The sequence below is a fragment of the Bombus vancouverensis genome, chromosome 12 (genome assembly GCF_051014615.1).
Source record: "Bombus vancouverensis nearcticus chromosome 12, iyBomVanc1_principal, whole genome shotgun sequence".
In the NCBI taxonomy this organism is placed as follows: domain Eukaryota; kingdom Metazoa; phylum Arthropoda; class Insecta; order Hymenoptera; family Apidae; genus Bombus; species Bombus vancouverensis.
This window is the reverse complement of record NC_134922.1, coordinates 7,248,548-7,260,557: the sequence shown is the minus strand read 5'-3', so window position 1 is coordinate 7,260,557 and position 12,010 is coordinate 7,248,548. Positions and strand designations below refer to the sequence as shown.

Genomic DNA, 12,010 nt, shown 5'->3' with positions numbered 1-12,010 from the left:
TTAAGCTACGTCGTGTTTGATCTGATTTTAAATGAGAAAAATACGTTAGCAATGTCCGATTAGAAAAGTCTCGTATAAAATAAGTTAGTAGAAGTTCGATTGAAAAGGGGGGGAAATTTGAAAGATGTTTCGTCATTGTCTCACGTGTAATATTAAAACTTTCGATTCCCTCTTTTGATGTCGCAGAGCCACGGAGATCAAATGCCATACAAATGCAACTGGTGTGCCAGATTGTTCAAACATAAACGCAGTAGAGATCGACACGTGAAACTTCATACAGGAGACCGAAGATATCGATGCACGCACTGCGACGCTGCTTTCTCCAGAAGGTAAGTGCGCATAGAAGTCTCTGCGGCATTTAACTTGCACGGTAAGTAGACTGCGGATTTTTATGCGTTATGGGAAATTCGAAAGTGTAAAAATGCACAGAACGCGTATGATAATATACAAGATACCCAAAGTATACTGTACGTTATAATATTTAATGATCGAAATAAGTTCTCGATTAGATTCCATTCCTTTCGCTATAGGGCCGAAAATATGAATTTGCATAAACATCCGCTGTCTAACAACGATTATCTCTCAAGGATAATTTCCGATCTCCGAGCAATTGATTCGTCCTTAAAAGGCTTCATCGTTCCTCATTCTAATTATTCGCGAACTGGTTCATGTTTCAATTTGCTAGATTCAGAAACGGTTTATCGTTTAGACTTGCGTATATTTTTAGATCTTGTTACGGTTATTTATTTTCGTTAATATCAGAAGAAACCTTTTAGCTTGATGTATTAAATATACACGTTGAAAATTGCCAAAAGCTGATTGCTTATTTTCATTCGGTAACACGAAATAGTCTGTTGCAAGAATAAGTGGCATAATCACGGCTGGCTTTTCTTCTTTGTCAAGATGCTAGAAACTGTCGAATCAACGAATGACCCTAACAGTCCATGGGCAATGTATAACAAACAAATATAAAGAAAAGAAAACCGAAAAGTACTTTCCATTGAAACAGCGGTGGACCCCTCGAATTTCAAGAATTATAATAAGCCATTGATAAACATCGTGTGAAGAGATAATGAAGTATAGCCGATAGAAATGAAGCTATGTTTTTTTCAAAACCAGAAGTCTTTGCGCATTAAAAATAATAAGTTTACTCCTTTTAGGTATAAGCATTTTATTAGGTCCCTGAAACGAGAGACTCTTATTTTCCCCAACAAACTATAAACTATAAACCATTAATGGAATAACTCTATCTTCCTATTTTTCTCGGAGTACACTTCTTCTTTAGAATAATCTATACCATTCATTCGTTTTACAGCCTTTTCGTACCTCTTTTGTATTTCTGTCGCACTTCTTTCGTACCTTACTTTCTGTACCTTACTTCTTATACCTCGTACGATCGTATACCGTTAATCCTCGAACTAAATCTACTCGATTATGATTATCTCAAATTATGAAGAGTTGGTAGGTTTTTTACGCAGTATGGTTGAAACTCGTAAGAAAATTTCACGCGACTCCTAATTCCAAGGGTTGATAAAATCCCTAAAGATAAATCGACGTACGTAACGCTAAACAACGATACGTATCCTCGTTAATCTAATCCAAAAGAGACAGAAAACCGGAAAGGCAAGTGGAAACGAAAGTCGTGCGAAGGCCGATATTCCGGGGGACCGATCCATCGTTTGACAAATGAATAATGATCAAGCGACGACCGCGGCCCCGGCTGGCATTAGTCAAGCTTACTCTCTTACGTGACTCTTTCTGTTCCACCCCCTTTTCTCTCCCCTGCCCTCCTCCCTCGTTCGTTTCGTGCCGCCCCAAACGGCCTCTTTTCCTCTATCTTTATTTCTCCCTTTTCTCTTGCGTTCACTCGCGAGGTTATTGAAATGCTAAGCTGGTATAACCCGACTGGAGACCCGCAAGGGTGGCGAGCACACGCACCTTTTCGTCCTTTAAGTGTCGTCCACATGCTCTCTCCCTCTCTCTCTCTCTCTCTCTCTATTTCTCTTCCTCTTTCTCTTTCGAATACATGGCCGTGATCATATACATATACATAGAACGAACGAATGGTGAATACAAGAAGAGAAGGGCCCCCCATTCCTCTGTGCGTCTCCACCAGGTGAGTGGACAGGTAGGCGCATAGGTGTTACGGGACAACAGGTAGAACATTAGTCAAGTGCCTGGTTGCTGCTCGTCCACCGACGCGCTTCGTACACTTATGTCGCGGTCACGACTTCTGTCAAATAGGCTTTTTCCTAGGAGTTAATGCTGCTACTTTCTCCCCCGGATAGTTTCCAGTCAATTATTATTATCGTTTATCTATTAAGATGTAATCAAGTGCCTCGATGCTGTCCATTCGTCGATGCACTTCGTGCAGTTATGCCGCGGTCATGGATCGATCGCTTAGATAAGCTTCTTCTTCGGAGTTAATCCTGTTACGTTCTTTCTGACTCATTCGCGAGCTAGTTATTGTTATTGTTATTGTTTATTTATTTATTTAGGAATCACAGAATGGGACTTGATTTTTTTACAAAATCAAAAATTACAATATTTTACAAAAATAATTTACAAAATATCGGATTGAACAGGAAGTTGAAAAGTCCAAGTTGAAAAACGTGTTTTCTCTTTTACGTATGCTATTTTCGATCTGTGTACCATTGTTGCCATTTCAATGACTTTTCGCCATTTTTGCGATAACTTTACTAACTTTCGCTATACATAAGCGAAATGTCACAAGCTACGAAATTAACGCTAACGTAACGATTGTCTAAATATTTGAACCGCTTCAGGGAATTTTCTGTAGATTTAGTTTAAAAGAAGATATAGAGTCGCGAAGGAAGTTTTCCAAATCTTGGAAAACTGGTGATAACATAGGTATATTGAAAACGAGAAGTATATAGCAGATGTGTGGACGTACGAGGACGTTTGACCTTTCCTTTTTTTATTGGCCGTTTATTGCCGAAATTTAATTACAATGGTACATCTTGAATTTTATTATTGTCTATGCTCTAGCAACTAATAATAATAATTTCACTTAACTTAAATCTGTCTATATATAATCTGTTAACGTCAAAAAGTATCTTCAGTTTGGACGAAATACGAAAGAAGAAAGTCTCACGAGTATGTACAATTTCTCATTTCAATCTTATGTTAAGAAGATATTTACGATATTACAGATTCTTTCTGTTTGTTAAAACTAGAACAAGTTTAAAATACAGTTACGAATTACAATCAATGCAATTTTGAAGTACAAGATTGCCGATTCAGGCGTCTTAGAACATTTATCGGATTACTTATTGATTTATTAAATGAAAATATTAATATAATAAGAAAATCAACATCGAGTTTGTATTTTTTCATAGCCAGAAAAACAGAATTTTAAGAGGAAATTTAATCTTTTCCAAACTCCAATTCTTTCCATTCGAAAGGAGAAATATTTTGTTCGTTGTAAATTCAGTTTTATTTTAATATTATGACAAACCTAAACATAGAGTTGTGATCATAATTATTCACAGCACCTGCATATATCATACGAAAAAGTTTTAAATAGTAATATAATAAAAAAATCAACATCGAGTTTGTATTTTTTCATAGCCAGAAAAACACAACTTTAAGAGGAAATTTAATCTTTTCCAAACTCCAATTCTTTCCATTCGAAAGGAGAAATATTTTCTTCGTTGTATATTCAGTTTTATTTTAATATTATGACAAACCTAAACATAGAGTTGTGATCATAATTATTCACAGCACCTGCATATATCATACGAAAGAGTTTTAAATATTAATATAATAAGAAAATCAACATCGAGTTTGTATTTTTTCATAGCCAGAAAAGCACAACTTTAAGAGGAAATTTAATCTTTTCCAAACTCCAATTCTTTCCATTCGAAGGGAGAAATATTTTGTTCGTTGTATATTCAGTTTTATTTTAATATTATGACAAACCTAAACATAGAGTTGTGATCATGATTATTCACAGCACCTGCATATATCGTACGAAAAAGTTGTAAAATTTGTTACAAATAATATCATCAGCATTGTAAGTCGTAATGCTGAAAAGAAGAAGATTAAAGTGAAAGCAACGACGAGAAGCCTCTTTATTTTGAAATCAATTCTCATTTTGAAATTAATTCGAAACCATGGCATTACAATGAAAGCACTTACGATTACATGGTTTGATGAGGCACAAACCAAGAATATAATTCAACGCAATTCGATATAATTTAACGTAATTCGATATATTAACAAAATCTGATTTACAAGTACAGAAGTTACAATTTCCAGAAAAAAGAGGGATGTTTCGTGTTTTAAATTCACAGTGTTCGGATACCGATATTTTACAAGGGGTATTATAGCGTTTTTCTTTAATCTGTCGAGGGATGAAAATAAAAAGTCGTAACAAAGACTTAGCCTGTCAGCCATTATTACAATCGCATTGCTGGATCTTTACGCCACATCTCTATTCGTTCTCCGGCTCGACGGTCGGCTTGGGTGACCCAACAAAAGGGTGAAAACCCCTGTGGTTCTTACATAGATGCCGCAGCCACGAGAGATCTGAATACGGCCATCGAGATCGATCAATATACACGCCCGGCCTGCTCTTATCGCTAGATCATCTGTCGTAAGTGGAAAATAAAATCAATCTTCTCTCTTCTAATTTGACGAAAATTATTCTGACGTCTGATATTCAGGTACTCTAAATATATTAGTATATGTCAACTGATTCGATGTCTTTTTAAAGAAAATACAAATTTTATGCGTGTATCGCGGAATATTAAATTTACCATTAAAACTTTCAATAAAAAATCTCACTGTTATCGACCATTAACAACAGAGTTCTGATCATACGATTTGATCAGTTTTAGTATCAATGCAATGTTTTCAAATTCTGATCATGTGAAATAGTTGACTGCGTATTAGTAAAAATCCTGTTCTTCGTTGAATTTATTCCAGATTTATAATACTAGATTTATATTACATTTATAATACCTTCATATTGAATTATCTTTCCTTGGATATTATTTTGCAACGTTTCGATTTTTCTATATAACTTTTCAATCTGAGCCACATAATTCTTCCAACACGAGTAACTGAGTAGAGTTAGATTCTTTTTTCAAATGAAGACACCTCTTCATCGCCACTTTCGCTTACTATTTCCATTTTTATAGAAGTAGTATAGTTATCGTCTTTATCGTAATGATCTCATCTCAATCATTATATCAGATAATGGATTATTTTCAATATCACATCTTCGTTTTTTAATGTCTGCTTTAATTGTCACTTTTCCAACATCGTGTACTCTTCTTAATTCTATTCCACTTAAGCTACTTTCGAGTTTTTTAATCGCGTCGTATTTCGTTTTGACAGTTATTAATTACTATTAATTTCGTACTAAATTCTTATAGTCAAAATTCACTCGATCGAATAACAGAAAGAATACATCGCGCTAGTAAAATATATGCATATATTTGAAACGTAAAAAGACATCGATGATTTACCATTATATATTACAATTTACAATTACAATAAACGTTAATAATACAATTAGAATAAATGTTGGTACAAAGGAAAGTCTACAATATTAAGAGTAAACAGTAATTAATATATTTATGATGATACCTGTGTAGTAATAATAATAATAATCTTTTGCTCCAAAGTACCTTACTTTCGGTATTCACGAATAGTTGCACGTTCCACGAAGAGCAACGCGATGAATATGTTCTTCTCAGTTCTCCAGACAGTCAACTCTAAACTAGAATATCAGATCGATTCATGAAAGAGACTTCTAAAGCGTTTCTAACTCATCTATCTCCATACTAATATTCATACACACCTTTTTCATAATTCTTCTGAAACATCGCTATATAGCTGCATGAATATGCACATCATTTCTAAATGCACGTCGTTATCGTGGCTTAAGCCATCCTGCATAATAAACATTTCGAAGAAACCCGAAGTCTCGGAACGTCTAGCTGAGAACGTAGGAAAATAATCATCCTCGTCAATATCGATCTGCGTTCTCGGTTTTTTACCGAAATTTCGCCAAAGCAAAGTCGCACGAGAGGCGATACACGCGATAATAGGACGACCAGAGCGTAACCAGTCGATAATCCTGGCACACACATGAATTATTCAAACGCAAAGTGCAAGAGCGAATTTGCCGTCTGTCTTCGTTTCTGAACGAACCGAGACACTGACCGGTTGGACCGAACCGGTGACCTCACCTTATAACGGATTTAGTTTTCCACCGACTCGATGAATTATTCATTTGTCCAGCGACACATGCACAGGGGGGAAATCGTTGACCTATCCGTCCGCGTCTCTTTATTTTTGTCAACGTGTCATAGACGAGAAGCGATATACTGCGGAAATTCGCGATACGAGCATTTTGATGTCAGCCATGATCGTTCCGTCGTTATTCGTCGTGGTTTATGGCTGGAGAGTAACGTTTTTTATCTTCAGCTTTTCTCAATATTATTAGAAGCTGTCGAAGCTGTATGTTTCTGGTTTAAACGAAGAAAAAATTGTTAGGGGTAAAACGTAGATTATCGTAGATTTTTATCATACATTTCTGTGGCAGAAATACAGAAAGGTCTTTTTCTTTGAATGTATTCGTTATAGATCTTTCGATGTCGTTGTGGTGGTTCGAATATGGGGCAATCTCGTCGTGGATAAGATCATAAGTTTCCATAATCTTTGCCTTAAATTCTTAGATTATTAAATTTCCGAAATTCTCGATACCTAGTATAATAGTCATCTTTTTAGAAAAGTATATGTTCAATTTCCAGCGATCATCTGAAGATCCACATGAAGACTCACGACACCCAGAAGCCGTATCAGTGCACAGCATGCTCCAGAGGCTACAACACAGCAGCCGCTCTAACATCTCACATGCAGTCTCACAAGAAACAATCCCAAGGAACTGCCAGGCTTCAAGACATTGATTATGGCAGAAGAAGCGTGTCTTCTCATAGTACATCATCTCCACCAGTACCAAGCTCCCCATCGCCATCTTTAAACCTTTTGTTGAATCCAAAGGCTGGCTTAAAAAGTTCCCAAGGAAGTGCTTCGACGACTCCAATTTTGAGTTCACCGTTGAAATTAGCCTGCATGTACTGTACCAGAGATTCCTTTAGTTGCATGCAACAGCTGCAAATGCACGTGCATACTATGCATCAGGCTATCCTTAGTGGAGAAACTGTTGCAGTATCCCCATCAACAAATAGAACCAACGAACAGATGAGTTATCAACGTGAGAAAACCCTGGATAGACCAGAAGGATCATCCAAAGAACAGGAAAGAAAGTATCAGGATGATTCAGAGAGATCTATAGAGAAAGATCACTATGAAAATACATTTACATGCAATCAGTGTACTATGAAGTTCTCTACGTTAGACTCTTTGAGAGATCATCTGATCTCAATTCATAGAACCGATGGTTTTAGTTCTACTTTAATGATGTGCCCTCTCTGCGGCATTCCTTGTGCTTCTGCAGCAGCCTACGCGGAGCACTATGTCCTCCAACATTGTGAGAATCGAAGAGTAGATCCATTGGAGGTTAAAAGTTATATAGATTCCAAGATGAATGGAAGCAACGAAACTAAGAGTTCCAGGAATCAGAAATATAGAGAGCAAACTTCTTCTGAGCCAGCTGATTTGACCAACAAGCATTCCACCAGTACAGTCAGCAATTATACAGCTGGTACGCTATTTTGTGGACAATGTAGAGCTGCATTGAAAGACTTCGAGTCATTCAGAGAACACCTAGCTAGACATCTTCAGGCTGATCATAGAAATGACGTTATTAGACATCCTTGTCCAAAGTGTGAAGCCACTTTTCAAGATAGGGAGAACATGTTGGTACACTTGACAAAGCATTATTTGAGTCAGATTAGTAAAGAATATGCTTGCGGTGCTTGCAAGAAGCTGTATCCCCATCCGGACCTCCTCCAAAGACATTTACTTGACAGCCATGCTCATCATCTCTATAGATGCGCCCTGTGCAGAGACACTTTCGATTCTAGAGTGGCAATACAGGTCCATTTCGCTGTAAAACACAGTCAAGAATGCAGTATTTATAGGTGCAATGCTTGCACAGTGTCTAATAACGAAAATTCGCCAGGAAATGCGCCAGGGGAGGGTAAAAGCTTCTTCAGAAGCGAATCCGAAATGGCAAGCCATGTGAGAAATGTTCATGCACCTCCTACAGTTTCTAACAACAATCCTGTCGTTACAAGCCCGGCCTCCACTCCGGGAATAACTGGAAATTCAGGACCAAGATGCGTTTTCTGTGGAACTTACTGCAGTTCTGAGCTGGAACTACAACTCCACTTGGCTAGCCACTCTGCTAATTTATACAGGTGCCCAATTTGTAGAGAGGGATTTGCTGTGGAGTTTTTACTAGACAGGCATATTGCTCAAGTGCATCATTCTAGTGATCATCAAGGTGCTATAAGGAATAATTCTCGGGAGAATGGAAGGATTGATAGACTACCCAGATTACAGGAAGAAGTACGTAATGTTTAAATAAAGAGTAAGGATAAGAATGCTTCTTGATCTAGATTAGAGCATTGAATATTATTATTACCGAATATCAATTCAATATCTTCTAAGAAAACAGCAAGTATATATCTAATTAATAAAGTCAATTCTTCAGATTCTAATCTAGTTAATCTTCTCATCCTCTCAAACTTTAACCTATGTTTTCCAATTACAGGGCAAATCTCAAAAGAGAGGCCGCTCTCCAGCCTCCAGTAACAACAATTCTCTGAACCAGCGCGATAACAATAATAAACGTCCACATTACTCAAATCCATCTGCTCAGCAGTGCGATCTCTGTGAAAGGGGAGAGTTTTCCAACGAGGCCGAACTGCAAGCCCACAAGAAACTTGCTCACACTCCATCCAAGCTTCCAAACAAGTCCATATCGAATCTCAGCATGTCTTGCGCATATTGCGGGGAAGTATGTCGTTCTAGAACTGACCTGGAGTCCCACACAAGGATTCAACATGCATCGAATGAACCTGGTGGTCGGCACAAGTGTAACATATGCGACGAAGTCTGTCCATCAGGGGCAACTCTTGCAGAACATAAATTGCAGAAACACTGCAAGATTCAATTAAGCGACACATGCATCGTTTGTCGAGGAAATCTAGCTTCGGAGTCACAGTTTCTGGAACATGTGCAAAGACATAGCCTAGAGAACGTGGATCCTCAGCAAAGATTAGATGGTTCTCTTCCCCATCTCCCTGCAGCTTGTGTAGTTTGTAGACAGACATTGATCAGTGATTTGGAGTGTCGTCTTCACGCCAGACACCACTTAAGAGCTTCTACTGGTTCTCACAGTGTAACATCCAGCCCCAGCCCCAACCAAAAGAACCAGAATCCTAGCTGTTGCCTTTGTTTAAGAGATTATTTAGCTGATGACTTTGTCAATTTGCCTCCAAGTCATATAAGCGGCGGAGGACAGTCTTTAAGGGTCTGCAAGTCATGCTACATTCGTCACTCTCAGGGTTTACCTATCTTGAATTCACCTTATGAGCCTGCTAGATCTAAATGTGACGGTACTTGGACATCCAATAACAAAGATGGACAATGGGATGGATCAAGGGATACATGGGAGTCAGAGAACAGATTTAAGGAAGACAGAAACGAGGTAAGTGATAACAAAAGATTGTCAGGGTTGCGGGGTGAAGTTTAGGACTTCTAAAGAGGTGGAAAAACATCGTTTAGTAGAATACAAGAAACCTGGATCTATGCCGGACACGTATACGTGTATAGAGTGTCAGGTAACAGAGATAATAATAAATAGACCATAATAATAAAATTTTGCGTTAAGAATTTAATAACGGAAACATTTGTTTCTTTTCTCAGATGTCGTTGCCAACAGAAGCAAAAATTCAACAGCATATAAAGAAGGAACAGCTGGAGATGTCGGGAAAGACTTCCATAGAGGCGTTACGATGTCATCTGTGTCTTTTTGAAGCTAGCAGTCCCTTACAATTGCAAAGCCATTTGATAGAGCACACTTTTGCAGGATGTGCCGCTCTCAGCTGTTACATTTGTCAGTCTCTCTTCACAGCTCCTATCGGCCTCCAGGTATGATAAGAAGCATCATTCTTCATCTGATTACTATCATTATTTTAAAAATATTTAGTTTAACACAAAAACTCTTATTTCATTTCTTCTGAAACGTTGCTCTTATTTCTTAGTTTCCTGCAATTTTAATTTATTAATGTGAAATTATACTTATAGAAAGAGTCCAAATAACCTTAATCTTTCATTTTTAGAGCCATATGCTTCAAGAGCATGGCCTGGGTGCTCGTCCCTACGATTGTTCTCAGTGCACGCTCAAGTTCTTCTTCAGAGCAGAATTGGACCATCACATGCTAACATTTCATCGACCTGGGGATGCGTGTTCACCGGATGACAAGGCAGAAAATACTGGAGAAACGAAAGCAAGAGACGCTGAGGAAAGAAACTGCGGTGAAGAAATAACCGTAAAGGAAGAAATAGTTTCAGAAATAGTTGCAGACGAAGAAGAAGAAATCAACGTGGACGAACAAGTGGAAGAGAGCGATCAAAAGGCGAACAAGGAAACAGAAATTGAGACGAAATTGAAAACTGAACTTGTGGAGGAATCTGTTCCAGAAAAGATGAAATCGTGATCGTTATTCGTTAATCGAGGAAGTAAAACGTTTAAATAATTATCTTGAGATTAGTCCAGTACGAGAGTAAACAACGACGAGATTACCAACGTACTCTTGGACTAAATCAGATTTTGTATTAATTTTACTTTTAATAGGCAGAGTGATAAGATGTTGATTTATCCGTTTGGGTAATTTATTATTTCTTTTATTATACAGTTAAATTTTATTAATTTAGAGTTACTAGTTAGTAGTTGGTAGTTAATAAAATTTCATTCCGATGCTGTATGAAAAATTACTGCGAGGAATATTACATTTGGGATTATGTTTAATTAACATATTTTTGCAAGAATGTTCTATATTTACATAGTTCACGTGAATTTTTATTGTATCAATAATTGATCTTCAGGATAATTATAGATTATGGAAGATTGTTATTACTCCAAGATTATTTTATGCGTTAAAACAAGATTGTAAGCCTAATTTTATTTTATGGTACAGCATACTTTGCAATTCAATTTATTATTATATATTATGTTAAATAATTTATATAATAGCTTTAAAAAATCTGGAATGTGGATAATATTTTACATTATATTTTGTTATTTTAGACTTTAGATATTCGTGAACTTTACGTTGTCAATATGTAATTTTATTTTGTGTTAAATTTTTACTATAAGTCGCAGCGTTGAATTTCATCGTCTAACAAGTGTTGGAGTTGATATTGCATAATATGATACTCCTTACGTAGGAAGTGTATATTCTACAATCAACTTGGACGAACTTTGTAACATAAAGGCAACGTTATTTCTTATTAAAGGAATGAAAAAGATAAAAAGAGCGTCTATTTGCAGATGCAACTTGTAAATACGTTGAATAATATTAGAATGTATTGTTAGTCAGCGTTTTATTGACTTTGGTCAATACCATAAGCGACGATTATTGTTTAAAGTAAGCAGAACGCAATAAATTGTCCACTAGGCTTAGTTAGTCGATAAGATAGTTCTTTACAAAATAAATTATTGTTCTAAATCAACAGCTCTTACCGCTTTTCCTTTCCCATTTTAGTTAACGATACCTAAACTAATTATTAAACGATAAAATAGTGTTATACTATTACTTATATTGTTATTATATAATTATTAACTATCCTTTTTCAGACATATGACAGGTAAAACTTAACAGCTTTCCTTAAAGATAAGAAGAAGATGACCTTATCTTTTATAATGTAAGTAATTTCTAGTTCCTTTAAAATTTGTTAATTAATTCAGCTGCGTTTTCCTCTCCGGATAAGAAAAGAAGAAAATTTATAAGTATTCCCAACTTTAATTAATGCATATGTTAATAAAATTGATGACATAATACAG

At 36.5% G+C, this 12,010-nt stretch overlaps 1 protein-coding gene across 2 annotated transcripts in view; it reads left to right on the top strand.

Annotated features, from left to right (window-relative positions):
- L (zinc finger protein Lobe) overlaps positions 1-11,680 on the top strand; it is a 135,786-nt gene extending 124,106 nt beyond the window's left edge. For both annotated transcript variants that reach the window (XM_033330622.2, XM_076623248.1), the window contains 5 exons: positions 187-329; positions 6,786-8,508; positions 8,714-9,652; positions 9,871-10,095; positions 10,287-11,680. In XM_033330622.2, the coding sequence (XP_033186513.2) occupies positions 187-329; positions 6,786-8,508; positions 8,714-9,652; positions 9,871-10,095; positions 10,287-10,664 (3,408 nt within the window). In that variant the 3' untranslated portion in view covers positions 10,665-11,680. The remainder of the gene's footprint in view (positions 1-186; positions 330-6,785; positions 8,509-8,713; positions 9,653-9,870; positions 10,096-10,286) is intronic.
- Positions 11,681-12,010: the final 330 nt, after the last annotated feature.